This window comes from Kogia breviceps, chromosome 3 (genome assembly GCF_026419965.1).
Source record: "Kogia breviceps isolate mKogBre1 chromosome 3, mKogBre1 haplotype 1, whole genome shotgun sequence".
Classification (NCBI taxonomy): domain Eukaryota; kingdom Metazoa; phylum Chordata; class Mammalia; order Artiodactyla; family Physeteridae; genus Kogia; species Kogia breviceps.
The window spans coordinates 150,433,818-150,461,642 of NC_081312.1; the positions used below are offsets into that span (position 1 = coordinate 150,433,818).

General features: G+C 46.6%; 3 protein-coding genes across 11 annotated transcripts in view; 1 reads left to right on the top strand and 2 right to left on the bottom strand.

Annotated features, from left to right (window-relative positions):
• Positions 1-3,556: 3,556 nt before the first annotated feature.
• Positions 3,557-17,177, bottom strand: PLIN1 (perilipin 1). 4 transcript variants are annotated; one of them, XM_059056629.2, is made up of 9 exons: positions 17,065-17,177; positions 16,340-16,398; positions 13,396-13,600; positions 11,207-11,289; positions 9,508-9,772; positions 9,028-9,200; positions 6,817-7,011; positions 6,158-6,403; positions 3,557-5,127 (listed from the first exon to the last, which is right to left on the bottom strand). In XM_059056629.2, exons 2-9 carry the CDS (start codon positions 16,382-16,384, stop codon positions 4,786-4,788), a joined length of 1,554 nt encoding a protein of 517 aa, XP_058912612.1. In that variant the 5' UTR covers positions 16,385-16,398; positions 17,065-17,177; the 3' UTR covers positions 3,557-4,785. The 4 variants fall into 4 exon arrangements, with proteins under 4 accessions (XP_058912612.1, XP_058912613.1, XP_066885993.1 ...); XM_059056630.2 differs by having other exon boundaries at positions 16,340-16,515; positions 17,065-17,166; XM_067029892.1 differs by lacking the exon at positions 6,158-6,403.
• Positions 17,178-20,717: 3,540 nt separating this feature from the next.
• On the bottom strand, positions 20,718-27,409 carry PEX11A (peroxisomal biogenesis factor 11 alpha). Of its 2 annotated transcripts, XM_059056640.2 has the most exons (3): positions 27,006-27,409; positions 24,637-24,752; positions 20,718-22,836 (listed from the first exon to the last, which is right to left on the bottom strand). In XM_059056640.2, exons 1-3 carry the CDS (start codon positions 27,059-27,061, stop codon positions 22,265-22,267), a joined length of 744 nt encoding a protein of 247 aa, XP_058912623.1. In that variant the 5' UTR covers positions 27,062-27,409; the 3' UTR covers positions 20,718-22,264. The 2 variants fall into 2 exon arrangements, with proteins under 2 accessions (XP_058912623.1, XP_058912624.1); XM_059056641.2 differs by lacking the exon at positions 27,006-27,409 and having other exon boundaries at positions 20,718-22,573; positions 24,637-24,720.
• The window catches only part of WDR93 (WD repeat domain 93), a 49,315-nt gene continuing 48,547 nt past the window's right edge, over positions 27,058-27,825 (top strand). Inside the window, exon 1 of one of the 5 annotated variants that reach the window (XM_059056648.2) lies at positions 27,058-27,279. The gene's annotated coding sequence lies outside the window, so the exon portion shown is untranslated. The remainder of the gene's footprint in view (positions 27,280-27,825) is intronic. The other 4 variants (XM_067029887.1, XM_067029889.1, XM_067029890.1 and 1 more) reach the window with 4 other exon arrangements.

Here is a 27,825-nt window from a genome sequence, read left to right on the forward strand (position 1 = left end):
AACCCCAGTGTTCTCTGATATGCTATAGAACTACACTGTTGGTCTGAAATATTCTGAAGAAGTTGGGGTCCTCGGCTGGAATGATTCGGAGCAGCCTGTTACCACACAGTCAAAGAAGATTCATTTAGACTCAATGTGAAGAAGCCTAAAACTAAACTTGGATCTTTATGTATGTAAATGTAACAAAAGGTGATCATGATCAATGAAACCTTGGTATAATTACAAATTTCTAGTACTTAAATTTAGAGAAAAGAAAATTGAAACTTTTGTTACAGTAATTTTAAAGATTTTTGTGATGTTAGAGTTCACTGGAACTATCAATGTGAATTGATGACCTTGGAAAGAAATGCCTTTTTTCTAGCTGTTACTAGTGGGTGTGCAATGTTTTTCTGTCTATCACCAATATTCACATGAAACAATCAGATATGCATACCCAGGGTCCAAATTGTGCTACCACTATTCCTCTTTAAAAGTAGCTGATCCCATGGATTAGGTCAAGAACAGGAATAATTTTTTTGTGGTCAGAAAAAACTTGCTTTTAGAATGTCTGTTGTCAGCCTAAAGGACAAAGGCCCCAACTTAAAGGGGCCAAATTGTGACAATTTGAGCATCAAAAGAGCAAATAATAATTATAGTTAATTGAAACAAGCTGAGTCTGTAAATTTTCCTTTTGTAGAATTAGACAAACTGACTTTATTATTTGTATGGAAAAGCAAAGAGCCCGAAGTTGTAAAGCCCTCCTACAGAAGGGCAATGTGGGGGGCTTGCCCAACCAGATATGAAAACAGATTTTAAACCATTGTAAGTCAGACAATGTGCTAATGCCACAGGAATAGATAAATAGAACACATCTGGAAACTTGATCTACGATGGAACTGAGAGTGGGGGGTAGCCAGACTATTCCATACATGAGGCAGAACCTGGTCCCTCTGTTCCACCTAGATGCAAGAAAGCATCATTCAGGCATCAGACATCAACAGGTCAGAAGCTTCCAGCTGACTTCTATGAGAAACTCTTAGCCTTCCCACAGTGTACAATACAATTAAGGAGAAACTAAAAATTCAAGAAATTAGGAAAAGTATAGGATAATCAGTTATCCATATGGAAAACAAATCAGATTCCTACTTAAACCATACATTAAAATTAATTAAATGTAAAAGGCAAAACTATGAAAATATTTGAAGAAAATACAGGGGAATATCTTCATGACTTCATGGTAGGGAGAGCTTTAAAAACTACTCAAAATTGCAAAACATAAAGGAAAAGAATTATAATTTTGACTAAGTAAAAATTAAGAACTTTTGTTCATTGAAAGAAACCATAAAGAGAATGAAAAGTCACACACTGGAAGAAGATACTTGTGATGCGTAGAGCTGATAAAGGATTAGTATCCAAAAAATATTAAAGTCTTCTAAAAATCAATGAGAAAAACAAAAACGACCAATAGAAAACTGCACAAAAGTTTTGACAGACATTTCACAGAGGGGAAATACAAACATTCGATAAACATAACAAACAATGTTCAATATCATTGTGATTCACGACATTAAGTCCTCAAAGAAATGCCATTATACACACTTCAGACTTGCAAAAATGATAAAACCAGACAATATCAAGTGTTGGTAAGAATGTTGAATAAGAGGACTCATATACTTCTGGTGAGAATGTAAATCAGAACAACAAAGTTGGAGGACAATTTGGCAATATCTAGTTAACAATACACATGCTTTATGACTTAGCAACCCACACTTCATCATATTCCCTAAGCAACTCATAACAATGTTTACTGCCCAAAATATGTAATAGTAAAAATAGAGGAACAACCCAAATGTCTGTTGACAGGAGAGTGGTGTGGCAGAGATTGCAAGTTGCCCCCCACCCCCAGAATCCACTTCCCCTCCTTTTAAGACCTCAAATTTTTAACTAGATGCATAGCCACCCCAAATAAAGACTATATTTCCCATCCTCCCTTTCAGCCAGATGTGGCCATGTGATTCTAAGTTTTTTCTAGTGAGTTATAAGCAGAAGTTTAATTTCTTCTACCGCCTTGCTCTTTTCTGTGGCTGGAATATGGAGCTGATGACTTTTTAGTTTGTATCAACATTTAAATATTTAAAATAATTTGATTAATGCATTTTATAAGTTTGATTAAGTAAAAAGTGATTAAATGTTTAGGAAAACTATGGCTAATACAATGAGTATTAAAACCCAAGTTGCAGAGATATCTTTCTCCAGGCTCAGCAGTCCTTTGGATATTAAGATCCCAGATAAGTATGGAAGAAAAAAGTGGTAAATAATTGCATGGATAAATGTATGTCTGTAATGGTTGTTTTTCCATCTCTAAAAGCTGTGATTGAGTTGGAGGTGCATTTTATGAGCTGGAATAGAAGACAGGGGACAGAGTGTTTCTCTGGAGAGGGACCTTGGCATCCCAGTGTGAAGGGGAAGTCTTCCTGAGGTCCAGAGCTACCAAAGATGAGTGTGGATGAGCCCTCACATCCACATGAGCAAGAACATGTTCTGTTCTCAGAACAGAGAAAAGTCCCACATCCAACCTGGAGCCAATGAGGCAAATTTCTGCCATTTAGAGGAGAGGCTTTGCTCTCATTTCTCACCAAAAAGTATTCAGAAATACTGAGGGCCAGGCTCAGAGCACTTTGCCATATATTTAATAATAAAAAGAGACTTATATGGCAAGCTGTTTGCTTCCTGGGCTGTCCTGTACTGGTTCCCAGCACCCTGGCTGAGGTCCAGGACAGGGTGAGGGGTCTGTGTCTGGCCAATGGGTGTGTTGATTTCTACAGTTCTCCTGGGTTGCTCCTGGCAGGAGGAGCCACAGGACTATGGAGGAATAGACAGTCAGGAGTGTGGTTTCTGGAGCTCCAGGAAGAAAGCAGCATGGGCAGGTGAGACCCAGGATAGCTGTGTGTTTCTCTCTACGCAACAAGGCCTGAGGCCAGTTCTCCAGCAGCTGCCCACAGGAACCCTGCCAGGACTAGGCTGGTACTGTCTTCTTAGCCATGTCATATCACCTTCTGAGGGCCCTTCTTGCCAGATCCATACCCCCTCCCCAGGAAACTGCTGAGTGTGGTGTGGATTGTGAGGGTTGGGTGGGAGGCCCAAAGCTAGTTCAAGGTCATGACCATGTCCACATGTGTATGTACATCAACACACCCCTCTCCTCATCCTGGGCATCCTCAGATTCCAAAACCACGGATAAAGGCCAAGGACTCGTTACACCAAAGATCTCCCAGGGCCCAGAGTCAGTTACAGGGAGCTGGACTCTTAGGTGTGCCACAGAGTGGAGGCCAAGAGGGTGCTCATGGATCTGAGGGGGACCTATAGGGGGTGAGTGTGTATATATAGATGTCTAAAAGGACTGACAGAAGTGTCAGAATTATCTGTGCAGCTTCAGATGACAAGAAAAACTGAGTCTGGTTTGGAAGGCTACTTGGCATTATCTATCAATATTTAAAATGAACATACCCTTTCACTCGACATGTCATGGTTCCAAGTTATAAATTTACCCTACAGATATATGCACACATCCACAGGAAACATTTGTATAAAGACATTTATTGTAGCACTGTTCGAGGGAGCAAACAATTGGAAACAACCTAAAAGTTCATGATTAAGGCACTAGTTTAATCAAACATAGCACATCTATATTATGAAGAACTTACTGTGTGGCTGTTAAAAAGAGCAAGGAGGATTTATGATACCGATACAAAAAAGATTTCTAAGATGTATTGCTGAGTGAAAAAAGCACTGAGTATAACCTCCCACAGCTTGTGTAAACAGTGGGGAGTATATACACATGTGCCTGCGCATGCACAGTCCATAATCGGAAAGATACAGAAGAGACAGGCACCATGATTGCTTTGGGGAAGAGAAACCAGGGAACTCAGGGAGGAAGGCACACATCCTTTGGCAGTGTTTGAATTTTTAACTTATATGTATGCATTTCCAAATGTACCAAATATTAACATTTTCAAAAATAGGGCTTGGAATGAACTGTGGCTATAGAGTCCAAATATATGGTCTATACTGTATAACAAACGATCACCACTGTCTCCCAGCATTGGGAGCGCCAGCATTCGAGAGGTGGACGGAAGGGTGAACATGCAGGTGGAAAGCAGTAAGGGTGCAAATGGAAATGTAGCTGTGAACAGGAAGGTGGCGCTACAGAGCACAGGCCAGGACTCAGCCTGTGAAGAGTGTGGGGTACTCAGAAAGTGATGCTCATATGTATATAAACACTGAAGAGCTTTTGCACCTGATTGCTGTTCCCCTCAAAGTAGTCTTCTGAGAGCCTGTATACTCAGACGGATCTCTGCATTCAGGGCTTAAAAATGTGCCAGGATCTACTGCTTGAACCTTTAGGGTGGTGACAACGTTCACTGGTGACAAATATTTGTCCACAGAGGATGGATGTAAATACTGGAAACAGTTAAATGTCACTTGGCCACACATTTGGTGAAAGAAGTGAGAGATCAAGTTAGGCAATTAATCTTTTGGTAAAAATAACAAGGCATAGAATTAAAGCAGACTGCTAGTCTGATGCTTCCCAAAAATGGGCTCTGACAGCTAAGCCCAAAAAGGATGCTCAGAAGATGATGTGTGCCTTGGCAGCATCCTTGGAACGAGGCTCGGGACCCAAGCGGACTACGGAAAAAGTCAACGCTCATTTGGACGTGTAGGTTCTGTTTGCAGGAGACAGCGGCCCCAGCCCTCAGCTGGGGCGGGGCCGCGGGCCGGGCCCGGAAGGCGATAGGGGCAGCGGGCTCAGCTCTTCTTGCGCAGCTGGCTGTACTGCGTGCGGCCCAGGATGGGCTCCATGACGCTGGGCCGGAAGAAGCTGTCGCTGACCCTGCGCGCGGGCTTCTCGCGGGGCATGGCCGGCAAGGCGGTGCGCGGCGCGGCGGCCGTGTTCACCCGGTCCTCCGCGCCCGGGCCCCGAGTGCTGCGTAGGCTGCCGCGGGACTGCGCGGGGCGCGACGCGGGCTCCGAGACGGCGGGCGGCGCCCCGGACCCCCTGCGCTCCGCCTCTGGGCTCTCGGCCTCGGCAGGCGGGTTGTCGATCTCCCGGAATTCGCTCTCGGGCTCCATCAGCGACAGCCTGGGGAGCTGGGGGGCCGGCAACCACGTTAGGCCCCCGCCTTGGCCCTCGTCCCTGTGCCTCCCACCACCGCCGCTTCTGTGGCACTCGCGGTCACGCCTCCCGGGAGAGGCCGTCCGGAGGGCAGAGGCCGGGGTGTGGGACAGGGATGGAGGGCGCGGGGGAGACCGCTTAAGTCCTGCCCTCCCTGACAGTGTGCACAGTCCAGACCCCCAAGGCAAGGCAGACAGCCACCCTCTGAAGTTTCTGGACCCCTCGGGTCTGCCTCGGAGGTTCCTCAGTGGGAGGTCAGTGGCTTTCCTGACCCTTCCTTGGACCCGCACCTTGCCCCTGCCTGGGTCAGGGTACCCACGCCTGGCTCTGTTTTGGGCCCAAGGTGAACAAGCTGGCTGCTAAAACCCTCGCCATGCCTCTTGGTGAGAGTAAGTGGCTGAGTAACCCATTCCCCCACTACCCTCACAGCCCCCCTCAGCCCTCAGCTCTAAGGGGCCTCCTGCGCTGACCAGCTCCTACTGACTGCTCGACCTGTAACTTGCTCTGGAAAGGGACCCAGGGACCCCCAAAGTGATAGTACTGGCACTCCTTGGGGTTTTCCTGTTGGTGACAGGTGTTAGAATTGGCATGGGGGCAGCTGCTGTCCCCTGGAACATAGCTGACCCCGCAGGGTGCCCTGGAAGCCTCCCTGCAACCCTTTCCCAGGGAGCAGCATGCAAACCTGCCAGGTCCTTCAGCTGGGAGCTGAGGGGTGACGACTTGGCCACTGGGACCCCCAGATTAATGGTGGGTGACCTCCCTAGCAGCAGGTGAGAAGGACAGATGTGGGGAAAGGTCTCAGGCCAAGGCCACAGGTCTCTGTACTTTTGGGGCTGCGAAGGCCCCCAGTCAAGGCCATACTATGTCAAAATGTTTCTGGGGCACTGAGGATCAGAGACTGGGGAAGGGAGGGCAGCTGCAGCCCCTTCAGTCAAATCTGCTTTATCTGTCCTTTCGGGGGTGGGGGGGAGGGGGAGGGTTAGCCAGAAGGGTAGGGGGACTCACCGGCACATAATGCACCACCGTGTCCACGACGTTGTCAGTAACGCCCTTCAGGGCATCAGACAGGGACATGGCCCTGCCCTTGGTAGAGGAGACAGCATGGGCTGGCATGAGATCCAGCAACCTCTCTGCCGTGCCCAGCACAGCCGCAGGTGCCCACATCACAACCGAGATGGTGCTCTGGAGGGCCTTCTGCAGGGTGTGCGCCACACAGCCCAGAAGGCCTTGTGGGCCAGGCAGGGCTGCTCCCTGGGGGCCAGAGCAAGGTCAGTGCCTCCTCAGCAACTCCCCTGACCCTTCCCCTCTCCTCACCATCCCCAGAGCTAGAGGGGAAAGAACATGGATACCAAACTGAGAAAACTATTAGCCTGGCTCTTGGGCAGGTCCCTTCTGCTCTCTGAACCTCAGTTTCTTCATCTGAAAAATGGGGATGACAATCCCTGTCCTGCCTATTTTATGGGGTTGTTGTGAGGATCCTCTGAGAGAACTTTGTTAGCTGGGCGTTTGGGGGTGAGGTGAAGAGCACTGCACCCATGTACTGCATTCCTGGGCCTGGGGGCAAAGACCCTTGTTTCACCCGGGCCCTCTGCTTCTCACCCCCTCGATGGGCTGTGGGACCTCCAGGTTCCTGCATCCCACTGGGCTTCTGCTCTCTCCCTTACCTCACTGAGCTTGTTCTCCTCCGTCTCTGATTCCTCCTCCTCCACCTCTGTGTCCTCCCCCTCTGTGTCCATCTGGTCATTGTGGTCCTCGTCCCGGGTGGCAGTGAGGTTGTGCAGCCAGGGCACCTGCACCTCGCTCGACCGCCGGGACACCACCTGTATGGCCGCCGATGCGCCCCACTGGGCCAGGCTGCTCTGAGGGCAGGAAGGTGGCAGGCTGCTGGTTTCCCAGCCCCTGCCAGAGGCTGGGCAGCCCCAGCAGGCAAAGCCCCTCATCCCCAGGGTCAGGGTTGGGGGAGGCAAGCAGGGCCTGGCCTCAGCAGACTGTTCTTCAAAACTTTTGATGGAGTGGTAATTTACACCCACTAAGGTGCACAAGCTTTAGTATACAGCTCTGGGAATTTTTAGAAACACACACCTGTGTGACCATTACAGATCAAGATATAGACCATTTCCGACACCCCAGAAGACTTCCTGTGCCCCTCACCCAAGTCAGTACCACCTAAGGGGGACCACATTCTGGCCTCTATCACCATGCATTGATTTTTCTCATTTGTGAATGGACTCACACAACGTGTTTTCTTTCATGAATAGCTTTTGTTCAACATTGTGTTGTGAGATTCATCCACACTCCTGAGTGTCAGAGTAGTTCCTTTTTCATTTATGTCATATTCCACTGAATAAATACACCACAACATACCCATTCTAATGTTGATGGACATTTGTGTTATTTCCAGTTCTTGGCTAAGGATAAAGCTGATAGGAACATTTCCGGTGTGTCTTTGGGGGACATAAGCTCTTATTTCTGTCGGGTGGAATTGCTGAGTCATAGGGGATATGTATGTTTAGCTTTAGTACATACTCCTTGCAGATCTTTTAGAGAGTGAAAAAAATCAAGTGGGCCAGAGGATCCCATGGGAGGAAACTGACCTGGGTAGGTGGGCTGGTGTCCCCTGGGGCACAGCCTGGCTCATTTCAAACCCCTAGAGAACCCCACAAACAGGGTCTCCTTGTTATACATCCTTAGGGGACACCATTATTTTCTTTTTAAGATTTTTTTTTTTGATGTGGACCATTTTTTAAGTCTTTATTGAATTTGTTGCAATATTGCTTCTGTTTTATGTTTGGTCTTTTGGCTGCAAGGCATGTGGGATCTTAGCTCCCTGACCAGGGATCGAACCCACACCCACTGCATTGGAAGGCAAGGTCCTTACCACTGGACCTCCAGGGAAGTCCCTGGGACACCATTATTTTCTATATGAACAGTGGTGTCTAAGGCTGTGCCATACAGTGGCCCCCGCCCACTAGGGGCTAGGCCAGGGTGCAGGATTTAGTCTAGCCCTCATGGGGAAGTGGCCCCCCAGTGCAGGTGACAGAGGAGAACTACTACTCCTGTATCCCTACTGGAGCTACAGAACCTGGCACATAGTAGGTTCTCAGCAAACATTTGCTTGAATGAATGAGCCAGGCCTAAGGATGCTCTTAAAAGTATTACCCTCTTGATGGCTGAAAAGTGGTTATCTTGTTTGCTGACATTTATGCATTAATGCTTTTATTTCCTTTTTTTGCAGGGGGAGGGGGGCTTAGTTTCTCACTAAAGTTCCTATGAAAATAATCCAGGCTATCTCTGCTAAAATATACAGAGAGGTGGAGGTGGGGTGTGGTGGGGAGTAAGCCCTATCTGGGCCTAGAAAAGGCAGCTTTACCTTGGGTGCAGTGGGATGAAAATTAGAAGCCTCTAGAAGGGAAACCAGAACCCTGGGGGCAGTCAGAGACACAGCTCAGCTGGGGCTCTCTTCCCAACAGAATGGGTTTTGTGCCTTGCTTATTTACAGATGACACACCCTAGTGTCTAGAGGGCAGATGGGGGGGGGGGGGGTCTCTGCTTCCTCACAAGTGGGAGGGCCCAGTTGGGAGGAGGAAGGCTTGGGGGGTGGGGGGGACTCAGAGGGAGAATGGGAGAGACAGAAGAGGGTGGGGGGCAGGACCACCCTAACAAGCAGGCCTGCCCTCTCCCCTTGCATCCTAGAGGACTAGCCCACCACCCCACCTAAGGCCTCTTGTCCTTAGACCTAAAGTCCCCACCCAGGCTGGAAGAGAGGAAGTTCCTAGGACAGGAGGCAGAATTGGGTAGGGGATGGGAGGGACCAGGAGGACCACAGACAGGGTTCCCAGGCCGTGGGTCAGTCAGAGCTCAGGGCAGACACTCACCAGGGGCGCCACACCTGGGATCCACATGGCCAGGTCCTGGCCCTGTTTCAGCGCCCGGGCTGTGGTCTGGAAGGTGTGTTGAGAGAGAGTGTTGGCCAGGGCCCCAACCCTGCTCACGAGGCCCGGCTTGGCCTGGGGAGGTTTCTGGGCATGCTGGTGTCCCGGAGCAGGGGCTAGGTAGGAGTTTGTGAGGGGAAGGAAAGGAAAGCTGATCAGAAAGGCGCTGGGCAAAGCTGGGCTGTGTCTAGGGTTGGAAAGTGGTCATCCTAGCTCCACCACAAGCTCGCTGGTGATTTGGGCAACTCACTTTCTCCACTTAAAAATGGGGAGAGAGGGCTAGGTGAGGATGGATCCATCTGAAAATCTTGCTGGGCCATCTCTGTTCCAGAGCAGGGGCTACATAAGCCCTGGCTGCCTCTTCCTAATTCCCAAGCAGCATGGGTGGCCAACTCACTCCCCAGGCCCCCTAATGGCAGATACCTGACTCTTCCTTGGCTGGAGGGAGGAGGAACTCTACCACCTTCTCAACACCACTCAACGCCAAGTCGGCCCCTCCAGAGGCTAGCTGGCCAGCTCGGGTGTTGGCAGCAAATTCGGCAGTGTCTTTGACCATCCCCCAGGCGAGCTCACAGCCAGCCAGAGCGGCCCCTAGGACTTTGTCTGAAGTGCTGGCGATTGGCACACTGATGCTGTTCCTGGCACTGCGAAGGCGGGTAGAGATGGTATCCTTCAGCTCAGAAGCGATCTGGAGGAAGTGGGGAGGGGAGTCAGGCATGCGCATCTGGCAGACCCTGAGCCCAGCTTCAGGAAAGCCTCATTTAAAGGGGACTGGCACCAATATTTGGGCAGCTTGATTAAGCTGAACTTAAAAGGAAAAGGGCTCCAGTCCTTCCTGTGTCAACCACTTAGATCTCCTGGCTTCTTTGCACCCCATTTCTACCTGTCAAGATCCTAGCCATCCTTCAAGAATGCCCCCCGGGGCTTCCCTGGTGGCGCAGTGGTTGAGAGTCCGCCTGCTGATGCAGGGGACACGGGTTCGTGCCCTGGTCTGGGAAGATCCCACATGCCGCGTTGCGGCTGGGCCCATGAGCCATGGCCGCTGAGCCTGCGCATCCAGAGCCTGTGCTCCGCAACGGGAGAGGCCGCGACAGTGAGAGGCCTGCGTACCGCAAAAAAAAAAAAAAAAAAGAATGTCCCCCAAAGTCCACCTCCTTGATAACACCTCATGCACACAAGGCATCTCCTCTTCCAAATTCCTCTGCTGTCTGCTCTGTCTTGCCCTCAGAACATTGCTCACATTCCTATCTGCACTTATGTGGACTTATAGATGTGGTTGATCTTCCTACAGGTTCTGCACTGAAATAATGTCTTTCTCTCCTCTGCCTTAGGAGCTCCTCTGTGACAAAGACGTTGCCGTTTATCTGGAAAAATAATGAAGAGCATTGGCCTCGGAGCCAAATAGACCTGCTCTCATGTGGCCTCCACTTAAGGCTGTGTGCTCAGGGGGAAGTCACTAGTTTTCTCATCTGTAAAATGGGGATACACACCCCTATACCAGAGGGTTGACAAGAGGATTAAATGAGAGGGCTCTATAAATCATATGTCATGACCCCTGTCATAGGGTAGGGCTCAGTAAATGTTTGTGAGATGGGTGGTAGTTTGTCAGTGAGATGGATGGCGTCTGAGAGTGCAACTTATTCCCCCAAAGTACCAGACATGGCCCTTACCATGGCAAATGCCCAATGAATAGCTATCCAGGTGAAGTGACATTTTCAGTCTCATGGTCCATAAAGTGTTGGATCTTGAGGACATGGGACTGCAATCCTGGGATCTGACGAGTGTGACCCATGATCTTAGGTGGCTGTAGTCACCAAACGGTCCAATGTAGGCCAAAAAGCAGAGAATCAGAAGCAGTGGGCCCTACCCCAAGCTCCTGTTTGAGTTTGCCTCTGGGCTGTGCCTGCTGGTTTCAGAAAGCCTGCCTTCATCTGGCCCCACAGGGAGAGGAATAAGCCCATCGTGTGGTCTTAGGGACAGGCAGCTACCACCAGCCTTGGAAGGCATTTGCCACAGAAACAAAAGACTCACATTTATGCATCATGGGCTCGTGCCCTCTCCTCAACTGGGAGGCAGTGACAACAGAACGTGGGGAACCTTAGAGAAGAGGGGAGGGGCTCACCTTTTCAGGAGGATACTGGAGGGCTGGGATCTTTTCCTCCAGGTGGTCCAGGCCTCGGCAGGCCAGCTCGTTGGCAGCTACGACTGGAAGCAAAAGGCCATGGTCAGGTGAGCCCTGCCCCCACTGTGAGAGCCCAGCAGGGACCTCTGTGCCAAGGAAGGCACCTTGGAGCCCTCAAAACCCCCAGCCCTGCTACCCCCAAAGCATCTGGGAACCTGAGGCCCTCTGCCACCTTTAGCCACCATCCACTGAGACTCCTTGAGAGCAGGATGTTTCCCCTCTGAGCAGGAGCTCTGGAGACATGCAGATCTGCACTCAAAGCCCAGCACCTGCATCTGCAGTGTAGCTTCAGGCAGGTCACAACCTGGCTGAGCCTCAAGTTCCTCACTTGTAAAATGTGGATTAATGTAGACAAACCTTGCAGGGTTGTCGTGAGGAGGAAGTGACAGAACCTTTGTGAATCACCAACAGATCCTGGTCCCTCCTCCTCCGACAACCCCTCTTTGGGTGAGCACTGGGTGAACACGAGAGGGGAGAGCAGAGGTGTCAGGGTGGAGAGGCAGCCGGGCCCTAGGGTGGGAGCAGGGCTGGCACTGCTTAATTCTAGAGGTGAAAGGCTGTTCTAGAATTCCAGATAGTCCATGGCCCTTCTTTTTTTTTTTTTTTTTTTTGCGGTACGCGGGCCTCTCACTGTCGTGGCCTCTCCCGCTGTGGAGCACGGGCTCTGGACGCGCAGGCGCAACGGCCGCGGCTCACGGGCCCAGCCGCTCCGCGGCACGTGGGATCTTCCCGGACCGGGGCACGAACCCACGTTCCCTGCATCGGCAGGCGGACTCTCAACCACTGCGCCACCAGGGAAGCCCCGGCCCTTCTTTTTAAACTCTAGGAGTGAGATGATCAACACTGGGAAGAGGGTCACAGGGAAGAGAAAGGGGCAAGTGCCAGAGGCTGCAAATTGTTCCCGGGAGATACCGCCCAGGGGCTGCCGAGGACATCAGCTCTGCAGACATGACCATGGAGATCACAGTTTTAAAGGATATCTATATATCCTCTTTCATATTTTCTTTCTCCAGATATCCCAGGTTTCTTCACAAAATTCTCAAGCAGCAGCGAGCCCAGATGACTTGGCTGACTTCCGACTGGGCAAAATGAGACCCAGGGAAATTATTTAAGGAGTTTGCAGGCAGGGAGGTGGACCCAGGCCCAGGTCTTCTTTATATCTGTCCTCTACCGTTTGCTGCGCCAAATCCTCAGATACCTATAACTCTGTAATCAGGACTGTGGCAGGTCCTAGACTTCTGGAATTTCCCTCAGCCCTGTCAAGAGCCGTGCTGTGTGGGGCTTCCCTGGTGGCGCAGTGGTTGAGAATCCGCCTGCCGATGCAGGGGACACGGGTTCATGCCCCGGTCCAGGAAGATCCCACATGCCGCGGAGCGGCTGGACCTGTGAGCCATGGCTGCTGAGCCTGCGTGTCCGCAGCCTGTGCTCCGCAACGGGAGAGGCCACAACAGAGAGAGGCCCGCGTAGCACAAAAAAAAAAAAAAAAAAAAGAGCCGTGCTGTGGAGACCATAGTTTCTGACGGGGCAGAACAATTTGAACAGGGGCAGGTCTGGTAAGTTGTCCTCACCTTCAGAGCCCTGATGGTAGCTCTCTGCTGCCCCAGCCTGTCATGGGGCCAGTACCATCAGCTGCTGGACCCAGAGGGCGTCCCCTCCCCCTCCTCTCCCCGCATCCCTGCCAGGCTAGCCCTAGTGCCCACTGCCTCTGCCTCTGTGCCAGACTCTGCTAGTTCCTGCTGCTGCTGCTGGATTTGGAGCCAAAGTGGGTGTCTGGTCTGCCATGGGCCCCCACTCACACCACCGCCCTCATAGCTCTGCCCACCTCTTCTCCTGCCAATTATGTGGCCCATCATTGTCATCCTAGGAAAATGCCAGCTGGGCTACAGATGAGGCATCTATAGATGAGAAGAGACCTATATCTATATCTACATCTACATTTATATCATCTATATCTGTAAATGAAAAGACTATGTAATGGGATGTAGATAGTCAGGAAGGCAGTCAGACAAACAAAAAGGCAGACAGACAAGTAAGCTATCAAACAGACTGACAGACAGACAAAAGACTGGCAGGCAGGCAGTGAGCATCAGTGAACAGGCAGACAGCCTCTGAGGGCCACAAGGACTCACACTGGGTGGACAGCCTTCGGACCACCGGCTCCATGCTCCAGGCTGCCAAGCTGGTGGCGCTCTGCATGCCCTTCTCATACGCACTGCATACAGAGGTCACCAGGGGGTGGGCTTCCTTGGTGCTGGTGTAGGTCTTCTGGAAGCACTCACAGGTGCTGCTCACCACCGGCAGCTGCAGGACCCGCTGCAGCACGTTCTCCTGCTCCTGGAGTGGAAGGAAAGCGGGTATGGAAGTCATCCCACCTCCTCCTCCCACCTCCTGGGGAGGCAGCCCCAGGGCCATGGAGCCCATTTGGGCTGGCCTGGGTCCAACTGACCTAGGAGGAGCCCAGACTAGAGAGGTCTCTGGAGGCCCCACAGGGAAAACAAGAGCCAGGCTGCCATGCTCTTTTGGTCACAATCCTGGCTCTGGAGAGCTACTGGGTAAACTCTGGCCTCCACGGGCCACCCTCCTCCCCGCAGCCACCCCACTTAAACTTAATGGTAGGAGCAAGTGTGTCGGCGCACCTGCCTAGAGTTTTAGTCCACCTTGGATTGGTAGCTTCATCTGAACATCTTTCTGGTCTTTTGGGGAGACTGCCTCCCTGCCTCCAGTGCTTGTCCCACCGCCTAGGATGCTCCCCTTCCCTCCCATAGTCCCTTCCGTCTGGCAAAATGTCACTCCTTCAAGACACGGCTTGAGCATCGCTTCTTGTGTGAAGCTTCCTGACTCTCCTCCTTCACATCAGAAGCCACCACTTCCCTCCCTGGGTTGTTTCCGTACTCATACATGGTGCTCGTCTTAATCATGTCTGTACCTGGCTCTCTCCCAGGAGACTGTCATCTCTGTATCTCCAGGGCCTAACCTAAAGCCTGCACAGTAATGTTAGTTGAATAGGTGAATCACAGTCAGGGCTGCACCTAAGGTGTTAAGTTTAGATCTGCCCAACCGTACAGAATCACAGAATCTTAGGCCTCCAGGGGCCTCTGTAGCAAGAGTGCTTCCCACAGTCCCTCTGGGAGACTTGTATTTGGACGTCTCCTTGCATGGAGCTCACCCCTCATAGAGTGGCCTATGCCCCTTGTTGGACAGCGTGGCTGAGCTGAAATACGCTCCACTCTCTGCCCTGTGGAACAATACTGAGGAAATCTGTTTCATCATTCATGGGCTGGCCTTTGACACACTTAAAGACAAATATTTCTCCCTTTGGCAGTCTCTTCTCCATTCTAAATAGCTCTAGTTCCTTACTTAGCTTACAAACGGCTCAGCGCCCTGATCTGCTGATTCCCTCCTCTGCACACACTACAGTTTGACATCACCTTTCTGAAAAATATAGCACTCAGACTTGAAGACAGCGTTCCAGGTGTGGTCTGAGTGTGTGGGGTATAGTGAAACCATCACCTCTCGTTATTGGGGTGCTGTGCTCTTATTAATGCATTCTAACCTCAACATCAGGCACTTAATTAAACTTTAGATCACCTAAGAATCTTAGTGGAGAAACACTAATCTTTGAGGTGGAAAAAAAAAAAAAAAGTGGATTCTAATCCTGTAGAGGGAAACAACATTTACTCAGTGCCATTATGCTCCAGGCACTGATTGGGGTGCTTTCGTGATATGACCTCATTTAATTCTAACAGCGACACTCTGAGGTCAGCATTATCACCAGCACTTTGCCAATGAGACAAAGACTCAGAGATGTGAAGTGACTTACCCAAGATCACACAGCTAGTAAGTGGCACTACCAGGCCAACTCAGGCCTGAAACAGCATGTCTGAGATTTGCTTCAAAATAACACAAGTTGGGGAATGAATGGGGTGAGGATAAGGCACAATTGTCCATGGATTATGGTTGCTGGGGCTAGTGAAGGGTATTATATTTTTTCTGTCTGTTCTTGCGAATATTAAGAATTCTCCACATAAACATCCCAGGTCTGACTCAGATGTTCGAGCTCTTTCTGTAGCTTTAAATAGGCACTGTTGCATAGTTCTGCTCTAAAGGTGAGGACCTAGCTTCTTCTGTTTGTAGGCGGCTGAGTTAGAAGACCCGTCAAGGAGACCTGATGTACACTAGACAGCAAGCTACAATATTTCAGCTTTTGGTCTTGCAGGTGAGTTTGAAATTTGAACTAGAAAAAGATCATGACTGTAAACAAGAAAACATTTCTTTAACATTTTGGACAGAACCTTCAGGAGTTGTTTTAGGCAAAGCCAAAGGACAGAGGTCCTGGGACAACAATAAACTATTGATACCTCTTAACTATGCTCTTGACCATTTTATGCCTCTCTGTGTTCTATGATCCAATAAAAAACTTAACATGGCGATTCCTAGTACAGAGGTTAGTTAAAGCCTAACTTGGGACAAGATGGGTATTATATGGGTTCACAATTTTTAAGTTTCACTATTTGAACTGTACCTAAATTAGGGAGGCCTTGCCAGGAGGCATCAGTACACCTAAACGTGTCAAACTACTCTGAGTCACACTGAAAACCAGGTCAGACACACAAACTGGACACACTGCCCCTCCAACCCCCTCCCACATACATAACGTGCACCGTGTAACTCTAAGAGGTGCCATTTACATAGACTGCACCATACAAGAAGCCTCTGGAGTTACAAAATGCTGAGGCTCCGTCCCGAATATACATTTCGCCTGGGTGGACAAAGCATGGGCTTCTGTTTCACTTTAGAAAATAGTAGTTCCCTTCCTCTCCTTTCCCTCCCAGCCAATTTTTCTGTGCTTTCTCTCCAAGGTACTCAGTTTTTAAGAGACATCTTTTTTCCCCCTCACATTCTCTAACAGCCTTCTGCAAAAGGTCGTGAGGGCAAGAATAACTAAGACATAATGGTCAGTGAGTTATGAATATAATCTACACATATCTTGCTCTAAGACCCCTGAACTTCTCCTCCCACCTCCTTACTCCCCACAGAGTTGTCCACTGTCTCATATAAGCCCAAGTTACTTACAGGGCGGTCTTCATCCAGCAAGGTTGGACCCTTGTTAACTGCCATTGGAGCTCTTCAAGCTGCAAAGCAGAGGGTTCCAGGTCCATGAGAAAGTCCTCAGCCTGAGATCCACAGGGTCAGCCCCCTACCTCTCATGGCCATCAGGGGGGCCCAGGCTGTTTGGAAACTCAAGTTCCCTGAAGAGAAGGTATTTGGAGGATGAATGTCACAGACAAGTGGCCAGTCCTTAGAGTCCATAGGGATGAGCTGTCCCCCAGCCTACTTGTCAAGACCGTAGTTTCTTATAAGGATTCAGGGTAAGAAATAAAAAATGAAAGTAGCTTTAAGAGATAAGAGGTTGCAGATGTTTAGGAGCTCTTAGATGAGGGTCCAAAAGAGATGAACAAAGTTTCAGATTTAGTCTCTTTTTTTTTTTAATGAAAAAGTTCTGCATTAATTCCTCTCTTATTAAACAACTAAATTTGCCAGTCATTCCCTCTGTGCTCAACCAGAGGAGAAAATAGTCATTCTTAAAACCAGCAATTTCAGCTCTGTTCTGGAAAACTAGTGGCCCCAGAATATCTACTCTACACTCTTGGTCATTCACCCTGAATAATCTCTCCCTTAGTGGTTTCCCTGCAGGCCTCTTCATCCTCAGTAAAATTCCCAGAAGACCCTTTTACCCTCAACTTCTTTAATTCTCAGAAATAAACCAGGTAAGGTTGTCCCAGGATCCCCACACTCACTCCAGCTGATGCCACCTCGGTCCCACGGAGCCCGGGCTGTGGAGCGTCTCCTCCGGTGGAAACAATTCCAGTTGCTCTGAGGAGTCTTGAGAAAAGCTACTAACACCTCCCAGCTAGAGGAGGGCAGAGAGGAAGAGAAAGCTGGGTCGTGGTTATTTGACCCAGCATCCCCTGGGCATATCTTAACTTCTTTAAGGAGGTTTAGCCAACTAGGAGTTAGATTGCACAGCTGTAGGAAACCAGACTCAAAGGAGTTATTATTCCATGAGATAGCTGTTCTGTAACATATTTCTGCACCCCAGTTCTCAAGAAACTGTTTTCCAGAAAGAAGATGTTGGCATATGTGTCATTAAACTCATAAGCTCTAAAGTTTTATCATCTTTGGCTCCTTTTCCATTAGAGGGTCCTACGGAACAGTTTTCAACCCATTTCCCTCATCCTTATTTTTGACTATCAAGAATGAATTTTGAACAGTAAGATTTAAACCCACACAGGAACACAGTTTACCAGAATGTATTAGTCTTTGATTATGAAGATGAATTGCTCTCAGTGAAGAAGAGAACCAGAGCTGTGGTTTACTCCTTGACAATCTAGGCTTTGAGGGAGCAATTTCAATCTCTGCAAAATCCTGGATTTCAAGAAAGTTTATTGAACTCTGCCTGGTCTAAGATGCCACCAGAATATGCAGTGGGAAAGCCAACTGGATTTTGTCAAGTTTGGAAAAGTGACAATGTTGACCAAGGTTCTGTTATTGATCAACAGCATCCAGACAACCACCTATCACCTCTCATCCCTTCCTTAGTGATGAATCAGGCAGGAGCCCAGGTGCTAATTCCTGGTTTCAATGATGGAGGCTGTGGTTTTCAGCCATCGTTTTCAGATTGTCTAACAAGGGCTTTTTAATTAAAATAGGTAATAGGACAAAACTTTTTTTCCTTATTTTTTGTAGAATCATATCTAGTGTTGAGTCTCTGCTAAGTTGTATACTGTGGGCAATAGGAGAAAGAGGCAGGGAGTGGGGAGACTGATACAAAGGATCTATTTGGGGTTTTTTTGTTTTTGTTTTTGTTTTTGGCTGCATTGGGTCTTCGCTGCTGTGCATGGGCTTTCTCTAGTTGTGTTGAGCGGGGGCTCCTCTTTGTTGCAGTGCGTGTGCTTCTCATTGCGGTGGCTTCTTTTGTTGCGGAGCTCAGGCTCTAGGTGGGCAGGCTTCAGTAGTTGTGGCACACAGGCTCCGTAGTTGTGGCTCAGGGGCTCTAGAGCGCAGGCTCAGAGTTGTGGCACACGGGCTTAGTTGCTTCATGGCATGTGAGATCTTCCCGGACCAGGGCTCAAACCTGTGTCCCCTGCATAGGCAGGCAGATTCTTAACCACTGCACCACCAGGGAAGTCCCCAAAGGATCTATTTGTGGTAGATCCTTTGTATCAATCCTGTATCTAGGATACTGATAAAGCAGGAGAGGGAGGAAAGAGTCAAGCAGAGTCTCCAAAAGGAGTAATAAATATGTGATACATTTAATACTTATTGATCCAACCTGGGCTTTTAAAATATAAAACAATAATGGAGAGGAAGAGAAGTGTCTAAAAAAAGTGGCCTCAGCCCTCACCTCACTTCAAGGTTCAGGACAACTTATCTATGAGGCTGTGTCGAGAGTGTACCCTGGGCCAAAGGGCAATGTTAAGATATTGAAGCCGTGGCTTTGGGCCAGAGGGCATACAGGGCTCTGTGCCTGAAAGCTCTGTTGACAAAGCTCGCTCTTTGGCCGCTTCAGCTGGGCGTCCAGGATGTGGGTGAGAGGTGAGAAGTAGTGAAAAGGTCTAAGGGAGTCCCTCAGGAAGGGTCCACTTTCCAGCAGCAGCTTGAAGGACATAGTTACTTTGTTTTCTTCCCCATCCCTACATGGCCCTCCCAACTCTGTCTAACTACCACATGAGCACAGGGACCTTGGTCACCTTGTGCACAAATGGATCCCAAACAAATCTAAGAATGGCACTCAAACATTCATTGTTGAATAAACAAATTCTCAGGCAACAATGTTCAGTTGTCAATATGCTGGCCCATATATCTATTAGAAATGTCTCTGGATAAATATTATATGATATCACTTACATGTGGAATCTAAAAAATAATACAAACAAATCTATATACAAAACAGAAACAGACTCACAAACATAGAAAACAAACTTATGATTACCAAAGGGGAAGGGGGGGGGGTAGGGATAAATTAGGAGCATGGGATTAACAGATACAAATTACTATACATAAAATAGATAAACAAAGATTTACTGTAGAGCACAGGGAACTATATTCAATATCTTTTGTAATAACTACAAAAATATTAGGTTTGTAATAACCTAAAATGGAAAATAATCTAAAAAAATACACATATATCACTGAATCACTTTGCTGTACACCTGAAACTAACACAGTATTGTAAATCAACTATATTTCACTTAAAAAAAAATACACCTAGTAAAAATACCTACCATTTGGGGTGGGGATGTGCGAGGAGGAGAGAAATAGGTGAGGGAGATTAAGAGGTACAAAATTCTTACAGTTACAAAATAAATGCGTCACAGGTATGAAATGTACAGCATGGGGAATATAATAAATATATAATATCTTTGTCTGTTGACAGCTGGTACCTAGATTTATCATGGTGATCATTTTGAAAATGTACAGAAATATTGAATTACTATGTTGAGCACCAGGAACTAACATTGTGCTGTAGGTCACCTTTACTTCAAAAACAAACTCATAGAAAAAGAGATCAAATTTGTGGTTATCAGAGGCAGGGGGTGGGGAGAGGGGAAATTAGATGAAGGCAGTCAAAAAGTACAAACTGCCAGTTATAAGACAAATAAGTACTAGGGATGTAATGTACAACATGATAAATATAATTAACACTGCTTTATGTTATTTATGAAAGTTGTTAAGAGAGTAAACCCTAAGCGTTCTCATCACAAGGAAAAAAATGTTTTTTTCTATTCCTTTACTTTTGTATCTATATGAGATAATCGATGTTCACTAAACTTATTGTGGTAATCTTTTCATGATGTATGTAAGTCAAATCATTATGCTGTACAACTTGAACTTACACAGTACTGTGTCAATTATATCTCAGTAAAACTAGAAGAAAAAAAAAGAAATGTCCTTGGTTTTTAGAATCCCTCCTGAGGGAAGGAGGCCTGGAGGTGGGGATGGTTAGTTATAAAGGACAAAGATGCACAGGGAAGGAGGTAGCAGGGCACCATTAAGGTTTTCACAAATTCTGGAAGAGATGGCATTTCCCAAGCTCTCCACCACCCACCCTAACTTGCAGAGGACAAAACTACCAAGATGGACACCACTGTAAAATGCCATCATAGATTCAAGGCCAACTTCTCCAGGCAGAATCAAAAGCACCACTGACAGGGATGATATAGAGGACCCTCTCCTGGCTAGCAGTCTGGATGAGATTGTCTTAGAGGTCTCTTGCAACCTGGACGTTCTACATTTAAATCTTCCTTCATCCTTTTCCTGAGCTTGGATCTTCCAGCCAAGAGCTTATTTTACCAGAACTCACTCTACCAACTGTGTACATTCTGATTATCTTTGGATCACCTTATTGTTAACTCTTCTCCATTCCCAGAACACATTCACAGATACATGATTAAATTTTGTCTGTAAATTTATTAGACATAATTTATTACAGTAGAAGATCTGGACAAAGTAAAAATAGTTAAATTTATTATTTGCCCTGATCTAGCAGCTTTTATTTCTCTTAAAATTCCCGAAATTTTCTTTCTCAAATCCCATATCTTGATTGGTCACTTTAAAAATAGAGCGCCAAGGAACTGAGTCTACTTTTCAAGAATCTCAATCACATTTATGGGAAATTTACTTAGTGCACAATTCTTTTCTCCTTTCCATCCAGTCCTGTCAGATGGCTTTACTGGCAGGACTGACACTGACCTCTTACCTGATGGTACCCTATTTCTCTACCTCACTTGCCTCAAATTAAGAGGATCTGTAATCGCAAATAAGAACCCAACATCCAAGATGAGAAGTAGGAACACAAGCAAGTGGCATCGACTCATCGTTCTGTCCTCTTCTCTTGCCCCTTTCTGCTCTTCTCCACCTCCCCCAACCACCCTACAAATATGAACTCTGATTTATTGTCGAATATAGCAGAATTTCATCATATTCGTGAAATTTCTTAACTGCACAAATTTTGATGAAAATTAACGTGTAAGTGCCCAAAATGTTATATAGTTTTAAATAAAACAATCCTGCTGGTGGACCTAGATATAGTTTTAATTTTTGTAGAATAGAATATAAACCACTGACCAACAAAGGTTCTAAAAAAGGCTTTTCGCACAGGATTCTGGAGAGTCTTTTACTTCCACTCAATCAGGACGGCAGTGAAATATGGAAAGAGCACTGGATTGGGAGTCAGAGAAATGAGGTTCTGTCCTCAGTTTTAACCTCAAGTCTCCTCATCAGTCACAGGGAAACCTGCAGGCACCAACTGTAACTTTCCACATTATTTTTACCTCAAGTCCTTTCTATCTGCTTCTGATTTTTTGTTTCCTTACTGCGCTACCTAAAGACACAATTTATACCATGAAGGTGCCTGATGCACTTCTGATTTTACTACTGGACAGAGGAAAGACAGGAGCGCAGTGATGTAAAAGCCAAGTTAAGAGGCTATAAACCCAGCTCTCCTCCATCCTGGCACTGGCAGCTATGGAGGAAGTGGGATAACTGATCTGAGAATAAGGGGCCTCCACTAAATCTGAGAGAGGGTGTGTATCAGACCTACTGTAGTTGGGCAAAAGTAGTGAGGCACATGGCCCAAAAGTTAGTTATATTAGTGTCCCTTGTTAGTTTGGATCTTTTTCAATTATTCTCTTAATTTTTATCCATTCAGCAACCACTAAGTTCCTAATATGCACATAAAAGATGCTCGATAAATGTTAGATGAAGGAAAAAATACTCAGAAATTCAGAAGTCACTCCAGCGCTCTAGAAAACACATAAATCTTCACGTTCTTCCCTCCACCGTTCTTGGCCCCACCTCTGTTCATATCACAGGTCACTCAGTGCTCATGTGACTAAGTCTGTAAGCATAGTATGACATGGCTGTGCCTAATGCAAATGTCCATTTCACTAACAGGTCGTCTTCAAAGCAGGTACTAGTCTTCAGCCTGAAACCACCTCAGCGGGTCTTCAGTTTCATCTGAGGATACGCCACAATGATGATGCCTGCTATAGAGGACACGAGACCTCCAAGGCCTATGATGCCAGGATTGGACTTATAGATCCCCAGCTGGTCCAAAGGGTTCAGGATATCACAGAAGTTCTTCACTGTGTCCAGGAGCAAGGGAGGATGCTTCTTCAGAGATCGGAATAAGAGAAGAAGAAAGGACTGGAGCCATTCTGTTTCCTCATCAGCCACGTTATACACAAGAGGATCCTGGGATGGTGATTTCTCCTTCTTTGCTCTGTCGTGTGCAACCTGTTCCATCTGCAGGGAGATTTCATACAGATCCCTGACCAGGCTCAGCAGAAGAGAATAGTAGTAATGGCGTGCAGCACACATTCGCCATTTCTCTTTGTTAATGCCAGAGGCGAGCCCTACACTCCTCACAAAAAGGATGGTGTCACAGATGAAATAAATCACACGGTTCAGGCTGGCTAATATTAGGCAGATGCGGGGCACTAGGTCAGTGGCCTGAATGCTCTGCTGAATCGTCTGTACAGCATGTACCACATTGCCTAGTCTGAACCCTGCAAGAAGAACCCACAAGATTTAACAGTTATTTAATCAGTATATAATAGGATTTTACAGGCAGAATCCCTGTATCAGGGTGAGAGGTCAGCACTGTTTTTTTTAACAACTGACTGTCCTCTGGGCTCAGTCTTTGCTCAGGAAAGGAGGACTGTACAGTATGTTAAGGACACCTAAAATGATCCTGGAATGTAAAAAAGACAGTGACTCTTTAAACTTATTGCCTCCATTTCAATGACTACATTAACAATGACTTACTACACACTTTAGGCAAAGGTCAATCATAAGTGTGGATTGTTACATATGAATATCACCAGCTACACTTCTTTAGAAGGAAGGTACTGCAAATTACATGAACTCCAGATGCAACATTCTTTTGGAGAGTCTGATACCTTACACTGTACTTACTTTCCAGTTAAAAGATTGCTTTAAAAAAAAATACCATTATCATACTGCCATTTCTCTGGTCCAAAGCCCCTTTGGCTCCCTACTGTCAAAAAGACAAAGTAGAGATGGTAGGATTTAGCGGATAACACAACGAATAATACTGTCATATGTGACTCCTAGTTCAATCAAATCAACCATTGCAAGGGCATGTCCTTTATCTGAGCATGTAACTCAATTAATCAGGGATGCATCAATCAATAAATATTTACTGAACACCTTCTCAGAATAAGTTATAGTCCTAAACATTATGGAGGATACAAAAGAACTACTTTCCCTAAGTGACTGTACCTTAGACTCAGCGAACGCTCAGAAGTAGCTACCCTCAGGAAACTTATGATCTCAGAAAAATGTTTTGTATTATTTTATAAAAAATAACACAAAATATGTAATGAATAATCCTGGGTCCCAGTTCTGACTGTTGCACTAACTTAGTGACCTTGGGTAAGTCCTTTCTAGACTTCAGAGACTAGTGATCTTTAAAGGGCCTTTGAGCTCCAAAATTCCAAAGAGCCTGAGAACTTCTAATCTTGGCTTTCCAAGCCATCCAGAAAAGCTCCTTCCCATCCCTCTGCTTGACAATCTAAGTCTTGTCTCCATCAAACTAGTTTTCTCATTGATCCTCAATACAATGGTTTGCCCAGAACAGTCCTGAGCCTCCACTAGAGGAAACCACCCTTCATGAATGTTCTCCTAATCCTTCTCTCTCTTGCCACAACTCAAGTTCCACCTCCTCCAAACATCTTTCTTTTTCTCTACCCCAACCAACATATTTGGTACTAAATCTTAGATCATTATACCATGTGATCTTAGTTCTCCCATAAAGCTCAGGACTATATCTATATGAAGCAGGTACTCAAAGTGAATTAAATGAGTACAAAACACTGACCACTTTTTGGCATTAACATGAAACAATCCCACAAATGAAAGAAATGTATCCATCCATTTCCTCTAGCAATCCCTTAAGAGAAGGGAAAAAGGCAGGGGGTCAAGGATATAACTATTCTATTCTTTGAGGGTTCCCAGGAGCCAGAAGCTCATGTCAAAGATTGCCAGAACATTTTGTGATTCTAAGAACTAAAGGTGAACTAACACAGTGCATGTCCCACTGGTTATGATTAAGCAGAAAGATATGATGTAGCACCAAATGTGAACACAGGAGGGTGTTTGTGAGTGGTGTGCAGCAAAACATTCAATCATTTTGGCCTGGCTTTCCATTAGGGCAGCCTTACTGGTGAACTTCATCAATAAAGTTGATTGACTAGAAAATCATGGTCTAGGAAATATTTTGTGAATTACAAGGTCTGAGGATTCTAAACCAGGAGCCACTGTCCCTCAAGGGACAGGGTACTTACATTTACGGCCAGTGCTCACACTGGACTCCAGTTTCTTGAGCTTCATAACAATCTCCTCTTTGTCAGCTTTAGGCTCTAACAAATATCTAAGCAACATGCATGTGTACTGAGTGGCTCTGAAATGGAAAAAAAATGAGGAGAACGATTTACAAACCAAATAAACTTTGACTCATGAAGTAGGGGAAGGAGAAACATGTCCTGCTAGAAGCAAAGTTTCCAAGACAATTTCTCCTGTATCAGCTCTTACAAGAGCAAAATTCTGCAACAGTCACTCCACAGGGCTAAAGGGTAAAACATGTCATGGAAATGCAACACAAAGGTAATGAAGGAAAACTCTGCAATTATACAGTGAACAGCTCCTCAGAAGGCCTCTTGCTGGCACAGAGAAATGGATATAGTCAAAGTAGTAAACTGCACAAAAATCTACCTCATGTTAAGTCTGCAAAGATCCATATTCTTTATTTCTTCCAGTGTAAATTTCTAAAAGATTTTCAGATTTCTAAAAGGAAATTTTTTTACCAACTACTTATGTGACAGGTCACACTCAAACCAGAGCCAAATGAAAAGTCCACCATTTGCATATTGCTTAACTTTTTATAAAAGGACCAAATACACACCAATACATAAATAAGTACAGATTTGTCTTTCAAAACTAATTAGTATTTTATATAAAATACAGACTCCTGTTTAATAATACTAAATATTCAATAAAGTGATTATTGTTATGAGTACAAATAGCAATGCCTTACCAACAGAAACATAACAAATAAAAAATTTTATATCACATAAACATCTAAATGCATTTGGCAGTCTAGTAAATAAAGTATGTAGATGCCTCTTTCCTACTGTCCTGTAACCGCATTTGAATCCCTTTATGCTATAAATATTATTCTCAATAAAAATATAGCACATTTTCCAAAATGGTGAACTTGTTACTGTGAATGAAGTAAAAAGAAACAATCTCTCCTTCTCTTTTAAGTATGATTCCTGGATAGAGGGCTCAAGCTGGTCAGGTCAATGAATTCCTCTTTTTCAGATCTGGTCTAATAATAGTAATGCGTCCAAACACAAGGCATTATTTTCTGAATGCCAGTGTGTTCAAAGAAGCTATAGGTCACCAAAGGGATTAGGAAATGAATACTAGAGATCTCACATCTTGCTAAATAAGTATATCTTAAACAATTATTTATTATTATTATTTTTTGCCACACCACACAACAGGTGTGATCCTAGTTCCCTGACTAGGGATGGAACCTGTGCCCTCTGCAGTGGAAGTGTGGAATCCTAACCACTGGAACACCAGGGAATTCCCCTAAACAATTATTTATTAACCAACCTCACTGATAAAATTTGCAGGGTACATTCTAAGTACATTGGATTTGTAGGCTTCTATTTTAATGAAGTTTGTATATAATGCAACCATTTTGAAAATCTATCAAATTAATTAGAAAGATAGTATGGCTTGGTAGTTAAAGAAGTGGGCCCCGAGTCAACTGTGTGTTTTTAAATCTCTCAATTCAGTCACTTAGTCCCTATTAACCTCCTTCTGCTTCAGTTTCCCCATCTCACAGAAATGGGGATGATTTAGAGAATTTAACCTAATAGGGCTGTGTTGAGGGTTAAATGAGTTAATAGTTGTAACACACTGAGAACAACGTCTGGCATTAAGTCCGCTTCCAAAAGTCTCATAATTATTGGGGCTACTATTGATCTGTGTGTATTAGCACTTGTACACCCAGAAGAAGGAAAAGGTGTTAAATAAAACTGCAACTGTGACTAATTTCTTGTTATTGAGCAAGACTCAAACAAATTCCTAAAAGAAACATCATGAATTAGTATTAAAGCCGCAATCTCTTTAATATTTTCGTGTACCTTAGAGGTGCAGTCAGTTCTTTCTGAGGCTCTCCACACCATTTTACAGTTCACAAAACTTTCACATGCGCTATCTCAATGAGATATACGGGACAAGAATGGAAAATAAATACAAGTGTTGGCTTCGCTGGTCATAAATGTCAACGCAGAGTTTCTCTTAAGTAATTCCTCGGAAGAATGTTGGGCGGAGAAAACCCAGTCTTTTTCAGGTTAGGAGAGGAGGGTTCGTCGGCTGCTTTAACACTGCCAGCGCCCCCGAAGCGGCTGCGGGACTTTGGAGCACGAAGCTCGGGACCGGACGCGGTGCGTTCGGCCCAGCCCCACTGAATTTAGGGTGAGGAGGGGCTCCAGGACCACACTCCCTCCGGGAGCCGGCAGCGTCCTTCCTGCTTTCGTCCACTGGGCTACTACCTCCTTCTCCGGATGCCGGAGAACAGGGAACCTTGTACCGGGTTGAGGGACGGGGAAGGGCTAGAGGCCGCGGGCACCGGACTCACCTGAAGAGTCGGTCCCGGCCCTGGGTCTGGTTGGTGAAGCGGATGAAGGCGTCCATGGCACCCAGCCCAAAGACACGAGTCGCACTGGGTTCTTTTGCGAGTTCTCAGGGGCTGCTGACGGGTCCCCACGGAACTGTCGGTTTCTGCCACCCCGAGGAGCCAAGTCTCCCCACCTCCGTGGGGGCGGGTGCACTTTCCGAGGAGCAACTTCTCGGGCTTCCGGTTTGGGGCCGGAAGTTGTGGTTACTAAGGCGACGTCAAGCTGCCGGCCCAGGTGAGCGAATCCTCGGCTTTTGCCCTCGGGTGCAGCAGCTCCTAACTTGTCCCAGGACTCTCCTCTATCTCTAGATCTCCTAGAGGGGGATCTGAGGGAGCCCGTCTCCTCAGCGTCGGCTTCCCCGGGACGCCCCGCGCCTCCCCGCAGATCCCGGGTACCCAGGGACCCCCAGCGGAATCCCGAATGGAGATTCCTCTGAACTTTTGCTTGGGTACTGAGGATCCTAATCATTTCCCAGCTCTGTGCCTCCGTTTCCCTTGAGCAACACCAGCTCCAGATCTGGGGAAGGAAATGGTTAGAGCAGAAATAAGCCAATTCATGGAGTGTATTTTAGCAGGAGAGGTGGGTAAAGTGAGAGAATTTTCTGTTAGGATTATTAACACTGAAAGAAGATTGCTACTTGAGGAAATTCTAAAAGGGTTAACGTAAACAAAGTGGGGGCAAAAAGAGATTAAAATGAAATTGCACCACTGAACGTTCCTTCTGTGAGGGCTGAAAACATGAAGCCCCACTCATTCCATAGCAGTAATTTTATAAAATGTA

Excerpts from the sequence above, each read along its gene's own strand:
- PLIN1 (XM_059056628.2), bottom strand. The coding sequence starts at position 13,687 with ATGGGCTCCATGGCCCTGGGGCTGCCTCCCCAGGAGGTGGGAGGAGGA. Across the intron at positions 11,290-13,395 it reads CCGAAGGCTGTCCACCCAGT|TCGTAGCTGCCAACGAGCTG; the intron begins GTGAGTCCTTGT and ends TTTTGCTTCCAG. Across the intron at positions 7,012-9,027 it reads TCCCAGGTGTGGCGCCCCTG|AGCAGCCTGGCCCAGTGGGG; the intron begins GTGAGTGTCTGC and ends TCCTGCCCTCAG.
- PEX11A (XM_059056640.2), bottom strand. The coding sequence starts at position 27,061 with ATGGACGCCTTCATCCGCTTCACCAACCAGACCCAGGGCCGGGACCGA. Across the intron at positions 24,753-27,005 it reads GGCCGGGACCGACTCTTCAG|AGCCACTCAGTACACATGCA; the intron begins GTGAGTCCGGTG and ends TTTCCATTTCAG. Across the intron at positions 22,837-24,636 it reads TGTGAGCACTGGCCGTAAAT|GGTTCAGACTAGGCAATGTG; the intron begins GTAAGTACCCTG and ends TTCTTCTTGCAG.